Genomic DNA, 21,835 nt, shown 5'->3' on the forward strand with positions numbered 1-21,835 from the left:
AGGGAAGCAGGCTCCCTGCTGAGCAGAGAGCCCGATGCGGCACTCGATCCCAGGACCCTGAGATCATGACCTGAGCCGAAGGCAGCGGCTTAACCCACTGAGCCACCCAGGCACCCCTTGATCTGTATTTAGATTTCATAAAACTTACAGTTTAAAAAGTAACATCACATACCCACATTGTTGCAAACATATTTAAACATTTTCTAATAACTGTTGCGTATCAGGTTTTTTTTAATTTAAATTTTAAAATAATTGAAGTTAATTAAATTAAAAATTGAGCTCCTCAGTCACACTAGTCACTCCCAAGTATACAGTAGCCACATGTAGCAAGACATGAAATACTAGGCATTGAAATGAACCATCCTCAGCTACGTGCAACAATATAATGAATCTCACCCAATATTACAGACGCAACATAGAAAATAATACATATAATATGATTCCATTTACATAGAGTTCAAGAAGAAGCAAAATTAAGTTATGTTGTTCACAGCTGCGTATGATAGGTAAACCTACATTGAAATAGCAAGGAAATTAGGGGTTCCAGGGTGGCTCAGTTAGCTAAGCATTCCAACCCTTGACTTGGGCTCAGATCGTGATCTCAGGGTCATGGGACAGGGCTCCACGCTCAGTGGGGAGTCTGATGGAGATTCTCTCTCTTCCTATTCCTCTGCCCCTCCCTCTCTCTCTCTTTCAAATTAATAAATAAATCTTTAAAAATAAATAAATAAACACACCAGAAAGCCAGGAAATTCTTCTTAGAATCAATGGTGATTTCTGGAGAATCCGAGAGCAGGTTGGCATTATCAGGGGCACACTGGGGTCTCCTGGGATGCTGGTAGCACTTTCTTGATAAGAATGGTGTTATCTGGGTATTTGTTGATAATTATTAAACTGAACATTTTTAATGCACATTTTTGTAGTTCTGAAAAACATTTTTTAATTGGGGTAAAAAAATCAAATGGCTTTCCCTACCACACTACTATAGCTGTGTATAGGGCTTCCGAACAGAATTTGGGAAAAGAGAAGAGGAAATGGCAGTTCTGCCAGTGTGTCGTTGAGACCCAGAGCTGGGTGCTAGCAGAGACTTTGTGATCCAGAGAGTAGGCATTAAATATGCATTTTGGTACAAAGAGTGGATAGGAGGGTGTGTGTGTGTGTGAGAAAGAGAGAGAGAGAGAGAGAGATGGAGAGAGATGGACACAAAGCAGTACATGAAAAGAAGGATTAGAATGGAAACAGAGCAGAGATGAGTACTCCTAAATTAAACAAGAATTAAGATATTTAGGGGGCACCATTTCCCAGGTTTCCCTCCCATATGGAAGTTAGTCCTAGGTAGTAAATAGTTGTAGTTATTTTGCATTTTGATGCAGAAATAACTTTTTTCATTTTTCAGGATTCTCAGTGAAAATTCTTTGACCGAATTACATAAGGACTCTTTTGAAGGCCTGCTATCCCTCCAGTATTTGTAAGCTAATCATTTATTATGACTTTTTAGTTATCCCAAAATAAATATGGGTTCAAATTAGATAATTGCAACCATTTCTTCTAACAAAATTCTACAGTTCTGTAAGTCTGTAGGGCCCCAGCCCATCTCTAGCATTAAATATCTTCTATGCGTTTTCCATTTTCTAATTTTATAGACAAGATATAGATAGAAAAAGACCCTACAGTTATAGAGCAAAAGGGGTAATGAGGTCTGAGCAATTATGGACACCCATATGAACCTTCTTCTGTAAGTGTTCATAAACCATCTGCTTACATTTGTATTTAGTTTATGGCTCATGGATCAAATCCTGCCCATGGTCTGTCTTTATAGAGCCTATGAGTTAAGAATGATTTTTACACTGTTAGAGGGCTATAAAAGAGAAAAGAAGACGGGGCACCTGGGTGGCTCAGTGGGTTAAAGCCTCTGCCTTCGGCTCAGGTCATGATCCCAGGGTCCTGGGATCAAGCCCCACATCAGGCTCTCTGCTCAGCAGGGAGCCTGCTTCCCCCTCCCTTTCTCTGCCTGCCTCTCTGCCTACTTGTGATCTCTGTCTGCCAAATAAATACATAAAATCTCTTTAAAAAAAAAAAGAGAAAAGAAGAGAAAGAGAGGACTATGCAACAGAGACAGCATGTGGCCTACAAACCCCAAAATATTTACTATCTGGCCTTTACAGAAAAGGTTTTAAAAGTTGGTTTAGTAAAATGAGAGGAATTAAAGTTAACCTCAAATTGTCACCCCCAACTCACTTCTTCCCTCCAACTCCCAATGTTCTCTGTGTTATTCCTTATACTCTACAAGTAGTGAAACCATATGATAATTGACCCTCTCTGCTTGACTTATTTCACTCAGCATAATCTCCTCCAGTCCTGTCCAAGTTGATACAAAAGTTGGGTATTCATCCTTTCTGATGGAGGCATAATACTCCATAGTGTATATGGACCACATCTTCCTTATCCATTCATCTGTTGAAGGGCATCTTGGCTCTTTCCATGGTTTGGCAACTGTGGCCATTGCTGCTATGAACATTGGGGTACAGATGGCCCTTCTTTTCACTACATCTGTGTCTTTTAAAAATAGAGCTACCCTGTGACCCTGCAATTGCACTCTTTTTAAAAATTTTTAAAAAATACATTATTTATTTACTTGACATTATTTATTTACTTGAGAGCATGAGCAGAGGGAAGGAGCAAGAGGAGAGGACTCCCTGCTGAGCAGGGAGCCTGATGCTAGATGAAATCCCAGGACGCTGGGATCATGACTTCAGCAAGCAGAAGGCAGACACTTAACTGACTGAGCCACCGAGGTGCCTGGTTCAATTTTTATTCTTTGTCCATGCCATCCAGAGCTCTGTATGTCATTAATCCTTATTAATGATGCTCTTTAGCATATAGATTCTTCTTGTAAATGTAAAAGGTCTAAGGGTAGTGGGTAAAAAGAGCTTGATATGGCACTAAGAATAGTCCTTTAAGTGATCAAACCTTCCACGTCTTAGGAGACAACCGCCCTTGTGTTGGTCTTCTTGGATACCTCTGCTGTCTGGACTCCAAACCTTACAAACACAGTTTGGAAAAGGACAAATGAGAAGAACTGTTCAATGGAATAGGCCCTTCATTACTTCTACTAGGAAATACTTTGTAAACCAATTATTTTATGTTAGCTGAAGTATTCTCATTCATTTAAAAAACTGTCAATCTAAAGCTCATATGACAGGCACTGTGCCCAGTCTCATAGGCACACAGATGGTTAAGACAGGCTTCCTACCCTTGTAGGAACTCATGATCTCACAAGGAAAATAAACAGAAGTTCAAACCGTAATGTGTGAAGCTCTAAGTGGACACAGCACTGGCGAGGAGCAGAAGAGAGAGCCATAAAGTCATAAAACTACATTTCTTTTTTTTTTTTTAAGATTTTATTTATTTATTTGACAGCTAGAGATCACAAGTAGGCAGAGAGACGGGGCGGTGGGGCGGGGGGAAGCAGGCTCCCCTGCTAAGCAGAGAGCCCCATGTGGGGCTCGATCCCAGGAGCCCGGGATCATGTCCCGAGCCGAAGGCAGAGGCTTTAACCCACTGAGCCACCCAGGTGCCCCTTAAAACTACATTTTCCCTCTGCTACTCACTACAGTCATTTTCCCTCTGCTACTCACTACCCAGATATTCATTTACTTTATAAATATTTTATAAAATGTTATTTTATGTCCCTGTGTCAGTTTTAAACATGGTAGGCAATGCAGATGAACACGAGTAGTCCACACTTTCAAGGAGTTTATGCTCAGAGGAAATGGGATGCAAAAATAACTATATTAAAAAGAAATTGGGGCGCCTGCCTGGCTGAGTTGGTAGAGCGTGTGACTCTCGATCTTGGTATCGTGAGTTCAAGCCCCAGGTGGGGCATGGAGTATACTTAAAACTTAAAACTTTTTTTAGGAAGAAGGAGAAGGAGAAATGGATATGGGCAATGGGAACACAGATAAGGGGAAAAAAAAGACTTCATTTGGATCAGGAAAGCCACCAGAGCAATGCTGTTTGAACAGGACCCTGAAGAGCTATTGGGTGTCATCAGACAGACATCTTGGGAAGAATAAGCTTGCAAAGGAGAATGGGAGGATGGCAAAATGCAGGGAAAATATCTTGGATACCTGTAGAGGAGGAGATTAGAGCCAGATCTTCTCGGATTTTGAAGGCCATGGACGACATGCCAAGCTACTGGGTAATCACAGCAGTGCTCCAGGACAGATTTTAGCCTGCAGCAGAGTCACCTGGACGGCTTGTCAGAACACAGTTACTGACTCAGTCAGTCCCAAGTAGGGCTGAGAATTTGCATCTTGAGTAATTTCTCAAGGGATGCTGGTCTTCGAGATCCACTCCGGGAGAATTAATCTGGTCACTATGTGCAGGATGGATTAGAAAGGGAGAGACTGGAGATAGCAATGTCTATTAGAAGATGAGGTGGAGGGACGCCTAGGTGGCTCAGATGGTTAAGCGACTGCCTTAGGCTCAGGTCATGATCCTAGTGTTCCGGGATCGAGTCCCACATTGGGCTCCCTGCTCGGCAGGGAGTCTGCTTCTCCCTCTGATCCTCGCACTTCTCGTGCTCATCCTCTCTCTCACGCTCTCTCTCTCAAATAAATAAATAAAATATTTTTTTTTAAAAAAAGAAGAAGATGAGGTGGAAAGTGAGGGACTAAGTTGGGATCAATGGAAGTAAGAGAGGCAACTAGAATCAAGAATGGGTGTTTTCAAATAAAAACCCAGTACCCTGTAGTTTTTTTGTTGTTGTTGTTGTCTCACCACCTGAGACAACAGTTAATAAATTCATGGAATATTAAGGCAGTGTACAACCAGAAATGAATTTCTGTTAACATGACAATGTAATTCTGAGTTAGTTGTGTACAAAGTGATGTACTGATTAGAGGAGTAACTTCCTTTCAAGTTAAATGAAAGGTTATCTTTTATTTCTTCTGTTATTGGATTGGGCTAGAAAAATAGAACTCAACCAAGAAGGTATGCTAATGTGAGAATATCCCTTTTAATATTAGAAATTATAATTATAGGGGCACCTGGGTGGTACAGTCAGTTGAGCATATGACTCTTGGTTTCAGCTCAGGTCATGATCTCAGGGTCCCGAAATGGAGCCCCACATTGGGCTCTGTGCTCAGTGCAGAGTCTGCTTTGGGATTCTCTCTCCCTCTCCCTCTGCCCTTCCTCCTTGTGCACTTTCTCCCTCTCTAAAATAAATAAATCTTTTTTTTAAAGATTTCTTATTTATTTATTGTCAGAGAGAGAGCACAAGCAGGCAGAGTCGCAGACAGAGGCAGAGAGAGAAGCAGTCTCCCTGCTGGACAAGGAGCCGGATGCGGGACTCGATCCCAGGACCCCGGGATCATGACCTGAGCCGAAGACAGCGGCTTAACCGACTGAGCCACCCAGGCGTCCCTAAATAAATATTTTTAAAAAAAGAAATTATAATTATATATGGAGATAAAAACTTTGAGCTTGTAATCTAGAAGTTGATGAGGTCACAAAAGATCTTCTAATCAATTCTTCTGCTCTCAGGAAAGATTACTTCCAAGATCTATCAAGATCTATGTTGTAGATTTTATTTATGAAGATCATGAAGGTCAGACTCTTTTAAGAGAGGTGAGGACAGAGTTAAGGGCTCCAGAAGGTTTTCAAATAACAATTCCTGAGATTCAGAGTTTAGTCAAAAGCTGCTTATTCAATACTATCATCCTACTAATTAGATATCTAATAGCTAATTGAGGCAATATTTTCCTTTTACTTTTCCTAGAGATTTATCCTGCAATAAAATACAATCTATTGAAAGACGTACATTTGAACCACTACCCTTTTTGCAGTTTATGTAAGTTACAAATATAATTTCATTATATTTGGAATTTTTTAAAAACTTAATTATAAGCCTCTTTGTTATAATCACTCTGAAATATGACTGAAATTTTATTAATAGAAAGATACTAAAATTATGTAGCAAATCTTTTTTTGTCTGTAGCAAAGATTAATGTGAGAATTATTATACTGATCAGACCGAATCATTCTAGAGCAGTGGTTCTCAATCAGGGTGATTTTGCACCCAGGTGACATTTGGCAGTGTCTGGAGACATTTTGGGTTGTCAGACTGGAGATGAGCTACTGGCGTCTAGTGGGCGGAGGCCAGAGATGCTGCTAAATGCCCCACAGTGCATAGGGCTGCCTCTCTTAACAAAGATGATCCAACCACAGATGTCAGTAGTGCTGACACTGCGAAACATTTTTCTAGATAAAGATTACTTAACACAAGTATTTAGTAAACATTTACTGATCTGTATCTAATGCACCACATGTATAAACATGAAAGTATAAATCTTTCATGCAATTTTTTTTAAAAAGTAAGTATCTTCCTTAGTGAGTATTTTTGTGTGTACTGAGAGAGGATTGAGATTATGTTTTATTATATATAAATTGGAATCGCTAGCAAAGATTAAATGTTCTGAAAGAATATCTTTTGTTTTCTTCTTTCGCTTTTGTCTTTTTTTTTTTTTTTTTTTTTAGAAATCTTGGTTGCAATTTACTCACGGAACTGAGCTTTGGAACATTTCAGGCTTGGCACGGAATGCAGTTTTTACACAAGTTGTAAGTGAAATAGAAAATGAATACATGTTAAAAAAAAAAACACCATGTGTAAAAACATATAGTTATTGGTTCAGTGGGTGTAATAAGTCCAGTATGAACTCTGAAAAGTATGTCTTAAAATCTACTCATTCTTTCAAATGAGGAAACTCAGGTACAAAGAGGCCAAGAGACTTGTCTGTCTCAAAAATGGCAGCCTCCGCTTACCCTAGGACTCAGCTTTGGTGTGGGCAGTAAAAGACCCCAAGCAAATAACAAATAACAAATCAGCATAGCATTATCCTGGGAATCCACAACAGCGATGCTTCTCCAACAGGAGCAGGGTCCTTGAAATGCTACTTTTGAATTTAACTTTGATTCCTTCTCATGTGCAAAGTTCCTAACTGCTTCAAGGCATGAAAAATAAAGTTTGAAAGAACAAAGTTTAGCACAGAGTTCTACAGGAAGCAAAAGTGTGGGTGCTTGCTTAGCCATCAGTTTCTTTTAAATGCTAAAGTGGAAAGAGCTCCTGAAAACACTCCTGGGCACTTCTCTCCCCATTCACCCAGAGCAGAAAATATACACCTCTGAAGTAAATTATCTGGGGGCAATAGGAACCTTTGAGGTATGGAAAAAGATGCCATTTATGTTAAGTTGTAGTGTGAAAAACGTTCATAAAGAAAATACGTTGCTGTAGCCTAAATCCACATGCTTTCCTTCCTGACTCCTCTTCGATAAGAGGTGGGTGATTCCCTTTCAGCTGGAAAATTCTGTGATTTCTCTGTGACATAAGCAGATCTTAGTGGGTGTGTTCAATGGCCTGACGGGGATTTAGACACAAGGGGAAGATCCTCCTCTGAGGAAAAGATGGTCTTACCTGTCTTATCATTCAGAAATACACTTTGACACGATTTATTTCAGATGAAGGTCTTGAGGTTGTGTCTGGAGCTGCAGGTGTCCATCTGTGGTGGCCTCCTCTCTCCTCTCATTAATGTGCTGATGCCTGACTTGGGGAAGGAGTCCCGAGGGTCAGCTTTTTTGTTTTGCCAGCAACCAGAGAACAGGCTCAGTGAGTTTTTCCACCAAGAAGAATCATGTCTTAAACTCGCCACCTTTACTAAGCACGCTATAACACACTGGGAGTCTCTTACAAGAATCTGCATTTCATTGTAGTTAGCTAGGCAAACACGGGAAAAACTAGGATGAAATCAGTTGACAAAAATTAATGGATTCACCAAAAAACATTGACGGAGCACCATACCCAGTATGTGTCAACACTGTACTAAGTACTGGGGGGTACAAAGAAGAGTAAGACAGGGACCATCCCCAAGAAACTTACATATGGGGAAGGAGGAAGATGGGTGTTGATGGGAAAGCACACGGGAGCCATGGCAGCACCTGTGTAGAGCGGGGCCTCAAGGTAGGGAGGTAACACAAAACAAACGGAGGGTGGCTGGGGGCAGGGGAGAGGGTGGTGGGTTATGGACATTGGGGAGGGTGTGTGCTATGGTGAGTGCTGTGAAGTATGTAAACCTAGCGATTCACAGACCTGTACCCCTGGGGATAAAAATACATTATATGTTTATAAAAAATTTTTTAAAAATTTTTTTAAAAAGGTAGGGACTTGACAAAGTAGGGAACAGGTTGCGGGATAGAAAAGATTCATAACGGACAAGACGACAACTTGTTTGTGCTGAGTTTCTGCGAGTCTCTTAAATGACAAGAAAAGGTAATCAAAGAGCCAGAGCGAGCTGGGTTTGAAGATAAATTAATACACATGTCATGTGATTTGAATAGAGCTGTACTGCTGAAACTAATGCACGGTTCCTTCCGAAAGATTATCACAATATATGAAGTGTGTATTGGGAGCGAGTTTCCTTCTTTGTTTGGGGCCAAATTTTTCTAATAGACAAAGCTAGTCAGCTTCAGGAAATGTTTGCCATCGTGAGATACAAACTTTATTGGATTCCTTCCAAAGGCAAGTTGCCAGGAGAAGATGCCACCTCTCGAATTACGTCATGTTATTACCTATCTGATACATTACCAGGGTGTTTATAAAAGTTGAAACAATATTTTCTCTGGCATTAACTTAGTTTGTAAAACGTAGAGACCCCAGCTGAGGTGGACTGATCTCAATTTATCTCAGATCCTTGGCTCCTCACTTATATAGGCCCCTTCCAAGGGGTCCTAGCAATATTTTGTATGTTTTTATTAGACAGAATTTCCCAAAGTAGGTAAGGTTCAGGCCCCACAAGATCCTTGATTTAGCCCTGGATTTCAGGTAATTATAACTCAATAAGTTTCTTGAATGGAGCCTCTAAGTTATTGATAAGTACCGAGTAAACTAGTAAGCAGTGTGGTAAAGTCTATTTTGGAATCTGAAATCCACCTCAAAGACATGCCAAGAGCTTATTAATTAGGTACCATTTTGGGGGGTTTTATTTCATTTGGTTTTAATAAGGTACCACTTTTTGAATGGTAGTAATAATCCTATCTCTTTCAGATGAAATCAGGAATGAAATTTATTATGGAAAACCAGCAGTGGTTGATAATCCTAAATGTTAAGTACACCTTTTTTTTTTTTTTTCTGACTTTAAAGTGCTTCTCCTTCATTCACCTACACAGGTCCAGACTGATGGCTTATTTTTTAAAATTCTTTTAGTCACTTCATTGGTTCTAACAATACAAGCTCCATGATTTTAGAAACTGAAGGACTGTACAATGTAGAAGGGCTCTACCTAATCCACATAGAGCAAAAGCACACTCTGGCTTATCTGTGGTGCCTCAGTGTTGTGCCAAGAACATGAACACTGAGAGAGAAAGAGGGAAATCTCAGCCTTATCCCCACTGTTGAGAATACCGCTGAGGTAGTTGTGGCCACACTGTGAAGGCAACTCGAGCTGCGGTCCCAGAGACAGCCTAATGCTCCCCCGTCATCCAGCATCGGTTTCCTTTAGGTGGCTGTGTGCACACACAAGTTTATACACCTCAGGGTATCGTCATCACTTTTTGCTATGTACTGGAAATCCTGGCAGCTTCTTCTCAGATTCAGAAAGGCATAAACATTAAGGATGAAAATAACAACTCGGGTCTGTCCTCTGAGGGTACTTCAAGTGGCTGTTTCATTCTTTTCTATTTGTAATAGTTCAAAAGGTTTGAGATAGTCTGACCCAGCAACTACCATACTTTCCTTCTTCCAGCCACATCTTATCCTTCCCATGTATATAGCAACCTATCTTCTTTCTCTCGGGAGCATAGTAGTTCCTCTGCTATCCCCATAACATTTCTTTATTACCTACCTCTGGTAGGCACTCACCGGGTTCCTGGCACTCTGCTAGGGGCTTTTACGTATCGTACAAGCCAGACAGTTGTGCCCATCGCTCTCAGTGCCTGGCACATAGAAAATGCTCAACACAGGCATGTGCTCAACACATGTATCTCATTTTCAGTTTTCCAACAGCTCTTGCAATGTAGGTATTGTTATCCCCGCTTTGGAGAAGAGGAAATTGGAACTCAGAGATGTTGGGCAATTTGCCTAGGCTCACCGTGAAGAGGTGGCAGGACCACTTAGGAGCTCTGCGAGTAACGCAGCTCCACATTCCCTTGGACTAAGTGCTGAATGATGACTATTTGTCGTTTTGTGAGTTGTTGCTTGGAGTTGGTCTCTAGCTGGAATAGGACCTGTAGAGCAGAGAACTCCTTTTCCCTATGACAGTCCCACACTTCTGGAGCTACTGGCCATGCCACCTCCGGGTAGCACCAGGCTTTCTGCTCACTGCCCAGGACAGACATCATTAGCACTAAGCACCGACTCTGTGCCCCGCCTTATGCGAGCTGCTTTGCACAGGCTCTTTTCATTTAATCCTTGGATGGCCTCATGAGGTAAATGATACTGAGACTCCGAGCTGTCACTCAAGTCACTTTACCAGGAAGTGACAGCCAGAATTCAAACCTAGTTCTGCCTGATTCCAAGGGCCCTTGCTGCTTCCGCTCCTCCTCACTGTCAGGAACTCTTCTTCAAAGCTGTTCTCAGAACTTGGACTTGAATATAGGCCCACCATTTCAGATTCTTTAACCTTCGCCCTCCCCCGCCTCCAAGAAAGGATTGACGTCATGAAGTTAGATGTCTTGTATTGAGGACCTTCACATGGGGAGTTATGTCCTCGTGGCTCATGGACCTATGTAGATGAATAAAGGAAAGGGGTTACTCCATCCCCAAGTACTTCAAACATACTGGAACAGGGTCTAGGTCACTCTACTTAGTTCTTTGACTGCCTTCCTCCAAGGAGCCAGTTTTCCCTGCCTGCCTTGGGATTCTAGCACAGACAGTTTAGAGTTTGTCCTATTTTAAATTTATTTTCACTGCCTGCTTTGGACATTTTTTCAGCTAAAGCTGTTAGGATTTCAGTACATTCAGGACAGTGATGACATGCTTCAGTCCTCAATTCTTCTCTGTCTCCTCAGTTAATAGAAACGATACGTAGCCCATCTGTCTGGACCTGTGTAGAAGAATTTGGAGAAAAAAAAATTACAGGTAAGAAATGTTCCCTTGTTTTGTGAGCTACCTTTCATCTGTCCCGTTGTTCTGCAGCAAAAGGCTTTTGCAAGAATACTTGAGTTTTCCTCTTCAAATAAGATATATTTTTAGAAAATCATTTAGAACATTCTTTCTTCAACTTTGATTATGAGACAGCCTTTGAAGCCTCATAACTGTTGCTATGTTTTACTCCCATAAGGATAAGCCCGTGAATACCAAAAACCTGGTGGACTGGAGTCAGCACACCTTTTATCTGTGAAATGAAGGAATTGAACTGGAAAGGAAGTGGTCTCTAGTGTGATGACCTTGGAGCATCTAAAATCATTTGTTTCGTGGTTTGTAGAAAAACAGTTACTGCGGAGAACCCCACATGTAAACTGTTGGGTCAGTTCTCATTCTGCTCTTCCCCCAGGCACAGCTTTCATGAAGAAAAGACAGCACTAAGACAGGAAGAGAAAATAGGATAATTTAGAGTGGCCTCATATTTTGGTTTCACTAGGGATAAACACGGGATGTAAATCTCAGTAGGACAAGGGTGGTCTGGTTAGGAGGAAACACTGAGATGATAGATACAAGGCCATGGGTGAGCACCCAGGAAAGACTGGAGGGTTAGAGAACTGGGGTTACTTGGGGGGAAGGATAATAAACTCTTAAATTGTTTTGGTACATAATGCTTTATAGTCATGTTTTAAAAATGGTGGTGGGGAGGTTAGGCAGAGAAAGACACACAGGAGCTCACTTGCTTGTCTTTTTATTGAGTTGTAAGAGTTCTCTCTAAGTGAGCACACTGCTTACCAGTAAGCTTATAGATTTTAATGCCATTTTTTTTTTTAAAGCAAAGGACATTCAAAGCCTCAAAGTTGAGGAATTGTGTCTAACCAGACATGTGACCTTCCCAATTCTTCCTCTTCACGACGTGATCTTACTGAATATTAACCAGTGTTACAAATCCAACATTTTAATGGTACTAAGAAAAAAATCTAGGAGCATGGGCTAGAATAGGAAAAAATAGCCTTGCCTTTATATTCAAGGCAAGAACAAAAATGCATGGTTCTTCCTCCTCCTCCCAAGAAAGCATGACTCCCAGCCTCACCATTGGCTCCCTCTGACCTCCATTGTGTAGAAGAGTCTGAATCTTTGCTCCTCTTTTCTCCACCTACCAACATATTTGGTCTTTTGACAACTGGTGCTCTATTTATTATAAGATGGTTCTTTTTTTAAAATTGAGATTCAAGGGTGCCTGGGTGGCTCAGTGGGTTAAGCCACTGCCTTCGGCTCAGGTCATGATCTCAGGGTCCTGGGATCGAGTCCCGCATCGGGCTCTCTGCTTAGCAGGGAGCCTGCTTCCTCCTCTCTCTCTCTGCCTGCCTCTCTGCCTACTTGTGATCTCTCTCTGTCAAATAAATAAATAAAATCTTTAAAAAAATAAAAATAAAAAATAAATTGAGATTCAACCCACATAATATGCAACATTATAAAATATACAGTCCAATGGTATACTTTGATAGACAACAGTCAGCGCTAATTCCAGGACATTTTCATCACCTCCAAAAAGAAGTGTCATACCCACCAGCTGTGACTCCCCATTCTTCCCTACTCCCAGGCCGTGGCGACAACTAATTTAACTTCTGTCTCTACAGATTTGCCTATTTTGGACATTTCATAGAAATGTGAGTCTAGCCTCTTTCACACAGCACGTTAGCTTCAAGGTTCGTCCATGTTGTAGCATCTCTTAGCACTTCCTTCCTTTTTAAGGCTGAAAAACATTCCCTTGTATAGATACATCACATTTTGTTCATTCCTCAGTTATTAGACATTTGGCTTATTTCCGCTTTTTGACTATTATCAATAATGCTGCTATGAGTATTCACATACAAGTTTTTGTGTGGACATATGTTTTTTAATTCTCTTGGGTACACACCTATGGACTCCAGACACAAACTGAGGGTTTTAGAAGGGAGGGGAGCTCTCCTGTTCTTGTAGAAATTAATAAATTTTTTTATTTAACAAATGCTCTCTGAGTTGCTGCAAGTCCATTGGTAGAATTTTCCACAGTTCTAAAAAAAATCGATTCTGATCATTTTGCCAGGTTTTTTGTTGTTGTCATTGCTGCTTTTATGGAGGGTGAATTTTCAGAAGTCCTCACTTTCCCACTTTCACTGATAAAATGGCTTTATATCCCTAAGATAGAAAATGGCTTTAAATCCCTAAAGTCTCAATGACCATTCGTTAATTAAGTACTTAATCATGGGAGATGATTAGAGAAAAGGAATAAAAATAGAAAATGTAATTCTCAGAGAAGCTCTCCCAGATGGAGATGAAGTTCAACAAAGTATTTCTGTATTTAGTGCTCTCAAAGTTAAGTTTAAGATAAAAGCTGTATTAAACCCCCTTTTCTTCATATGAGTTACACACAGGCTTTGGAGTCAAAACTGAGTTCAAATTCCAGCCCTGCTTCTGACTGGCTTGACAATCTAGGACAAAGTACATAACCTCTCGGTACCTCAGTTTCCTCGTTTGTAAAATGGGGTAATGATAATATCAATCACATAAGGTTATTGTGAGGATTAAATGTGAAATGTTGATCACAGATGCCTTACAGCCCAATAGCATTGGTTGTGATGCTTGTCTTTCTAATATCTGCAAAAGTACAATAATAATTCTTGAGTAGAGTCAACCTCAAGGCAGATTTTCTTTTCTTTCTTCCTATTTCTTTTACTTTTTTGTTTTAAAGAATTGAGAATAAAATCTACATTTTAGAATAAAAACTTGTGTCAAAGAATGACATGTTATATATTTATTCAACAAACATTCATTAAGTAACTAGTAAATAACAAGCACTATGTCAGGCACAGAGCCAACAATGGCAATCAAGTATGGTTCCTGCCCTCAAGGAGCTGACAGACCAGGAGACTGACAAGGAAACAGGTGACTACATGTTATGACAAAGGCTGTGATACAAGGATACACGAAGTGTGTAGTGGGAGTGTAGCTTTCACCAGCTCCTCCTACATTTAAACCCTCTTGTTTCACTACAAAACCGAGGAATTGGTCCTGTTTTTGTCTTTAACTGGGTGGTTTAAGCTGTGGAAATTTTTAAATTTCTAGAGACCTTGAATCATGGAGGGCACTAGAAATAGCATATTTCCTACAGAGCCACGGCTTTCTACTAGTGTAGTCATTTTTGGGGTTTTCAACTTAGGAAAAGTTCTTTGACATAGTTTTCCTTTGCCATCCACCTAAAAAAAGATGTTTTTTCTCTTTCTCTTCCCCATGTTATCATCCAGAGACCTGGGTAGTTTCCAAAGGAAGAATGCTTTGCAGATTTATAGGCAAAGGCAGAAAATGATTACTTTTAACCTTCAAGTTCCATGCCAAAAAATGAACATAAAATTTCATGGTAGATAATTCTGATTCCATTGCATTTTTCAGAATTCTCAATCGTAATCCTCTGACAACTGTTGAAGATTCATATCTTTTTAAATTGCCGGCATTAAAATATTTGTAAGTATTACCACAATCTCGTGGCTCGTGAGATGATTTCTGCTCTTTTTAAAAGATTCAGTATTTTGCATTTTGATTAAAAGTCATAATTTAAATTTTAACTGGGTTATCAAAATAAGAATTATTGGCAAAGAAAGAATGTATATGGGCTAGACAACCTGCAGAGCAGCATTGAAGAGCTTATACAGATATGGAACATGCAGATGTAGGCAGAAATATCATTTATCACATATGTAGAAATATCATTTGTCTCAAAAAGAAGAGTGGAATAAGATGTACATTATTTTTAAAAATAAGAGAGGTGGATGCAATTGAGAATGAGAAGTAGGACAACAGCAAAAAGAGATTGTACTGTTGATCACCAAAGTGATTAATATGATGAGGCACATAAATTTAAATTTCTTCCATAAGAGTTCTCTGAAATTATTGTCCATAGCAAGTTAAGTCTTGAGCTGGCTCAACAGAATTGAAGTAATCACATGTTAAGTATCTCTTTAGGTGCAGAATTTTTGTCTTTGGTATCATGCATGTTTGGGCTTTCTCTTTCAGAGACATGGGAACGACACAGGTGACCCTTTCAACAATTGAGAGCATCCTCATGATGACCCTTGAATTGGAAAAACTGTAAGCTGATTTTTCTTATGTTTACTTTCACTTTGTCCTTTATTTAGGTTTGTTTTATTCTTAAGTCAGATTTATTGAGGTGTAATTTTCATTTAATAAAATTTACTCTTTAAGTATATAGTTTGATGACTTCGGGCAGACATATAGCTATGTATCCACCACCACATTCGAGATACAGAACATTTCTATTCGTAGTCAATCCCCTTTTCCCACCCTCAGCCCCTGGAAAACCACCAGCCTCATTTTTGTCCCTCTAGCTTTGCCTTTTCCACCAGATCTTATAAACGAAATCAGACAGAGTGCGGTCTTTTGTGATTGGCTTCTCTCACTCAGCGTCACCCTCTTGAGATCCTTCCACGTGGCTGCAGCTCTCTGCAGCTCATTGCTTTTCATTGCTGAGTAGGGTTCCGGTTGTGTGGTCACACCGGTTTATCATTCATCAGCCAATGGACGTTAAAGTTCTTAGTTTTGGGGCTGTTATGACTAAAGCTGCTAAAAGCAGTCACATGCAGGTTTTCATGTGAGCATACGGCTTTCATTCTGGGGGAGGTAAATTTTAAATTGGTTATCTGGTGAAATACCTAATGGTAGGATTGCTACATCATACGCTAAGTGTGTATTCAACTGTTTAAGAAACTGCTTACCTGGGGGCACCTGGGAGGTCGGTGAAGTGCCCAACTCTTGTTTTCGGCTCAGGTCAAGATCTCAGGGTCGTGAGATCAAGCTTCCAGTTGGGGCTCACGCTGAGTGTAGAGGCTGCTTCAGATCCTCTCTCCCTGTTCCTCTCCCCGCCCCTCCCCACCCCCATATGCCCACATGTGCCATCTCAACAACAAACTACTTACCTGTTTTCTAAAGTGGATGCATCATCAGGGGCACCTGGGTGGCTCAGTGGGTTAAAGCCTCTCTGCCTTCATGATCCCAGGGTCCTGGGATCGAGCCCCACATTGGGCTCTCTGCTCAGCGTAGAGGCTGCTTCCTCCTCTCTCTTTCTCTGCCTGCCTCTCTGCTTACTTGTGATCTCCATCTGTCAAATAAATAAATAAAGTCTTTAAAAAAAAATAAAGTAGATGCATCATTTTGCATTCCAACCAGCAGCATATGAGATCTTCACCTTATATTTCAGTTAAAATTTTTTTAGACTTTCTTGTAGGTATGTATGTAACTATCTCATTGTGGCTTTAACTGCATTTCTCTTAACAGCTCATGATGTTGACTGTCTATTCATGTACAGACAGCTTTTTAAATGATGTGTCTGTTCAAAACCGTTTTTCTTTTCCTTTCCTTTTTTTAAAAGATTGATTTATTTATCTTAGAGAAAGAGAGAGAGTGAATGAGTGTGGTAGGGGAGAGGCAGACAGAGATGGAGAGAGAGAATCTCAAGCAGACCCCCACGGAACCTGAAGCCTGACTCAGGGCTCAACCCCACAAGCCTGAGGCCATAGCCTGAGCCAAAATCAAGAGTCAGACACTCAACCAACTGAACCACCCTGGCATGCCCAAATCCAATTTTTAATTCTGGAAAAAATCCTTTCTTTCTCTCAGATAGATGTTTAGCAAATTTCTCCCAGGTGGTAGCTTGTCTCCATTCTGTTTTATCTCTGAAGACCAGAAGTTTTTAATTTTTAAATTTTGATGAACTCACCTATTTTACCTATCTTCCCACCCCCTGTCCTCTCTGGTAACCATCAGTTTGTTCCCTATAATTAAGAGTCTGTTCCTTGATTTGTCTCTTTCTCTCTCTTATTTCCCCTTTGATCATTTTTGTTTGTTTGTTTCTTAAATTTCACATAAGACTGAGACCATATGGTATTTGACTTTCTCTGACTGACTGACTTCACTTACATTACACTCTCTCGCTCCATCCATGTTGTTGCAGATGGCAAAATTTCATTCTTTTTATGGTTGAATAATATTCTGTGTATATGTATGTGTGTGTGTGTATGTATGTGTGTATATATCCTATATAAATACATATATATATATATGATATATAAAAACTATGACATTCTGGGATTGTAGATAGGATTCTAGTATATTTTATATATATATATATATATATATATATCACATCTTCTTTATCCATTCATCTGTCAATGGGTTACTTCCATAATTTGGCTATTGTAAATAATGCTGCAATAAGCATAGAGGTATGTGTATTGCTTTGAATTAGTGTTCTTGTATTCTTTGGTTAAATACCCAGCAGTGCAATTACTGGATCATAGAGTAGTTCTATTGATTTTTATGAGGAACCTCCGTACTGTCCTCAGTGGCTGCATCAATTTGTATTCCCACCAACAGTGCACAAGGTTCCCATTGCTCCATATCCTTACTAAAATGTGTTGTTTGTGTTTTTATTTTATTTTATTTTGTTTTTATCTTAGCCATTCTGACAGAGGTCTCATTGTAGTTTTGATTTGCATTTCCCTGATAATGAGTGATGAGCATCTTTTCATGTGTCTGTCGGCCATCTGTAGGTCTTTTTCTAAGATTTTATTTATTTATTTATTTGACAGAGAGAGAGATCACAAGTAGGCAGAGAGGCAGGTGGGGGTGGGGGGAAGCAGGCTCCCTGCTGAGCAGAGAGCCCGATGCGGGGCTCCATCCCAGGACCCTGAGATCATGACCTGAGCTGAAGGCAGAGATTTAACCCACTGAGCCACCCAGGCGCTCCTAATTCAGGCATTCTTAATTTGGGATTTGTGAATGGTTTTCATGAATGTCCTAGGATTATATTCAGTATTAAATGTAATTGTATTTTTTCAAAGATTTTATTTATCTGTTTGACAGAGAAAGAGATCACAAGTAGGCAGAGAAGCAGGCAGAGAGGGGGAGAAGCAGGCTTCCCGCCAAGCAGAGAGCCTGATGTGGGGCTTGATCCCCAGGACCCTGAGATCATGACCTGAGCCAAAGGCAGAGGCTTAACCCACTGAGCTACCCAGGCACTCCAGGTCTTCTTTTTTAAAGATTTTATTTATTTATTTGAGAGAGAGAGCACAAGCAGGGGGAGGGGCAAAGGGAGAGGGAGAAACAGACTCCCTGCTAATCAGGGAGCCCCACATGGGACTCAATCCCAGGACCCTGGGATCATGCTCTGAGCTGACGGTGGACGACTAACCAACTGAAACACCCAGGCACCCTTGTGTGTCTTCTTAGGAGAAATGTCTCTTCATGTCTTCTGCCCATTTTAAACTGGATTATTTGGGGGGTTTTTTGGTGTTGAGTTGTATAAGTTCTTTATACATTTGGAAACTAAACCTTTATTGAATATGTCACTTGCAAATATCTTCTCGGATTCAGTAGGTTGTCTTTTAGTTTTTTGGTTGTTTTCTTTACTATGAGGAAGCTTTTTATTTTGGTGTAGTCCCAATAGTTACTTTTGCTTTTGTTTCCCTTGCCTCAGGAGACATATTTAGAAAAATGTTGCTAAGGCCAATGTCAGAGAAATTACTGCTTGTGTTCTCTTCTAGGATTTTTATGGTTTCAGATCTCACATTTAGTTCCTTAATCCATTTTGAGTATATGGTGTAAGAAAGTGGTCCAGTTTCATTCTTTTGCACGTTGCTGTCCGGTTTTCCCAACAAAACATTTATCGAAGAAACTGTCTTTCCCATTGCATATTCTTGCCTCCTTTGTCAAAGATTAATTTACCATATAATTTTGAGTTTGCTTCTGGGCTTCCATTCTGTTCCATTGATCTATGTGTCTGTTTTTGTGCCAGTACCATACTGTTTTGATTACTAGAGCTATGTAATATAACTTGAAATGTGGAATTGTGATACCTTCAATTTGGTTTTTCTTTTTTGCTTTGGCTATTCCGGGGGTCTTTTGTGGTTCTACACAAATTTTATAATTGTTCTAGTTCTGTGAAAAATGCTGTTGGAATTTTGATAGGGATTAAATTAAATCTGTAGATTGCTTTGGGTAGTAACCATAGATAAGTTTTCATAACCATAAATTTTTGTAACAAAAAAGTAGTTATGAAAAATTAGTTTGCATTTTCTAGAATGTTATCTAAATGGAATAATGTGGCAAATACTCTTTTCTAACTGGCTTCTGTAATTCACCATGATTATTTTGATTCATTCATGTTGTTATGTATATCAGTAATTCATTTTTATTGCTGAATAGTATTCCATTATATGGGCATGCCACAATTTATCTGCTCACCATTGATGGACATTTGAGTTGTTCCAATTTTTGGCTATTAAAAATAAAGCTTCTATGATTATGCATGTATAAGTCTTTGTATGGATACATACTTTTATTTCTCTTGGGGCAAATACCTGGAAGTAGAATGGCTGGTTCATATGGTAAGTGGGTGTTTAGGTTTTTAAAAAAATATTTTCCACAGTGGTTGTACCATTTTACATTCCTACCAACAGTATATAAGGGCTCCATTTTCTTCACATTTTTTGCTAATACTTGCTATAGTAAGTGTTTTTAATTTTAGACAGTTTAATAGGTATTTAGTGGCTTTTGTTTGTGTGTGGCTTTTATTTGCATTTCCTTTATGATTAATGGTGTCAGATATCTTTTCATAAGCTTATTTGCCTTTCAGCTATATGATTGAATTATTGAATTTTGAGAGTTCTTTTTATGGTCTGGAAACAAGTCCTTTATCAAATAAATTTACTATGTAATTTACTATGTATTTTCTCCCATTTTGTGGATTATTTTTTGTTCTCTTAAGAGTGTGCTTTGCAAGGTAGAAATTCTTAATTTTTATGGGGTCCAGTTTAATCCATTTTTTTTCTTTTGTGGGCTATGCTTATGGTGTCATATCTAAGAAATCCTGCCCAACTGAAAGTCATAAAGATTTTTCTCCTGTATTTTCTTTTAGACATTTTATAGTTTTAGATTTTACATTTCAATCTTTGAACCAATTTGAGTTCATTTCTGTATGAAATGAACTATGGTTACTACCCAAAGCAATCTACAGATTTAATTTAATGGTTTGGATTGATGTTTGCTTTTTTGCCTATGGATATCCAATTGTTCTAGCACCATTTGTTGGAAAGACTATCCTTTCTCCACTCAACTGCCTTGGAACCTGAAAATAAATTGTCTGTATCTCTCCTTCTGGACTTTCCATTCTGTGTCTTTGATCTGTTTGTCTAAATTTACACTAATATCACAAAGCCTTGAACGTGTATCTTCATAAGTCTTATAATCAGGTAACATTAGTCCTCCAACTTTGTTCTTCTTTTTCAAAGCTGTTTTGGCTATTCTAAGAGTTTTACATTTCTATATGATTTTAAGAATTAGCTTGCCAAATTTTACAGAAAATTCTGCTGGGATTTTGATCTGTAGACAAATTTGGGGAGAAGTGATATCTTAACAATACTGAATCTTCTGATTCATGAACCCTTTATAGCTCTTCATTTATTTAGATCTTCTTTAATTTTTCCCAGGAATATTTTATAGTTTTCAGTGGGTAAACCTTTTACATCTTCCCCAATTTATTCTAAGTATTTTATACTTTTGGTGTTAATAAAAGTAATATTTCTTAAAATGTCAACTTCTAATTGTTGATTGCTAGGTATTAGAGATAAATTAATTTTTATATATTGATCTTTTATCCTGAAAACCTGATAAACTCACTTATTAGTTCTAGTAAACTATAGATTCCATCAGGTTTTCCACATAGATAATCATTTTATCTGCAAGTATAGTTTTGCTTCTTCCTTTCCATTTTAAATATATTTCTTTTTCTTGCTGTATTGCACTGACTGGAACCTTCAATGCAATGTCAAAGAGAAGTAATGAGAGAAGACATCCTTGCCTTTGTCGTGATCTTGAAGAGAAAGCACTTGTCTTTCGCCATTCAATATGATGATTTAGGTTGTTTTGTAGAAGTCTTTTATCAAGATGAAGAAGTTTCCTTCCATTCCTAGTTTGCCAAATGTATTTTTTTTAATTGGTAATCAGGAATGGGTATTAGATTTTTCAGATACTTTTTTCCACCCATTACAATGATTGTATGATATTTTTTAGTTGAAGTTGGGTAAATTACATTGATTTCCAAATATTAAACTAATCTTGCAATCCTGAGATAAACCCCACTTTGTCATGATATAACATCTTTTCATATATTGTTGGATTTGATATAATAAAATTTTGTTTAGAGTTTTGTTATCTGTGTTCATGAGGGATAATTGGTCTGTTTTTTTTTTTCTTGTAATGTCTTTGTCTAGTTTTGATAAGGCAAAAGTTGGCCTTAAAAATGAGTTGAGAAGTAGCCCCTTCTCTTCAGTTCTCTGATAGAGTTTGTGTAGAATTGGCATTATTTCTTCCTTAAATGTTTGGTAGAATTCACCAGTGAAGCCACGTGGGTTTGAAGCATTCTTTGTAAGAAGGTTGTAAACTACACACTCTATTTCTTTAAGTTACCATTTTACTTTAAGTAACTTAAAGTTATCTTTAAGTTGCTATTTAAGTTACATATTTATTTTTGAGTAGTTCATGTCTTTTAAGAAATCTGTCCATTTCATCTTGAACTTATTGACATAAATTATTTTATAATATTCCTTTATTCTTTTAACATATGTAAAATTCATACTGATGTCACCC

The 21,835-nt window shown here is 38.9% G+C and overlaps 1 protein-coding gene across 1 annotated transcript in view; it reads left to right on the plus strand.

The window, feature by feature from the left end:
• The window catches only part of LOC132004112 (mucin-2-like), a 52,090-nt gene that overhangs the window by 16,198 nt on the left and 14,057 nt on the right, over window positions 1-21,835 (plus strand). The window contains exons 7-11 of the mRNA XM_059380215.1: window positions 1,397-1,468; window positions 5,783-5,854; window positions 6,541-6,621; window positions 14,567-14,638; window positions 15,188-15,262. Coding sequence (XP_059236198.1) covers window positions 1,397-1,468; window positions 5,783-5,854; window positions 6,541-6,621; window positions 14,567-14,638; window positions 15,188-15,262 — 372 coding nt within the window. The remainder of the gene's footprint in view (window positions 1-1,396; window positions 1,469-5,782; window positions 5,855-6,540; window positions 6,622-14,566; window positions 14,639-15,187; window positions 15,263-21,835) is intronic.

This window comes from Mustela nigripes, chromosome 16 (assembly GCF_022355385.1).
Source record: "Mustela nigripes isolate SB6536 chromosome 16, MUSNIG.SB6536, whole genome shotgun sequence".
NCBI lineage: Eukaryota > Metazoa > Chordata > Mammalia > Carnivora > Mustelidae > Mustela > Mustela nigripes.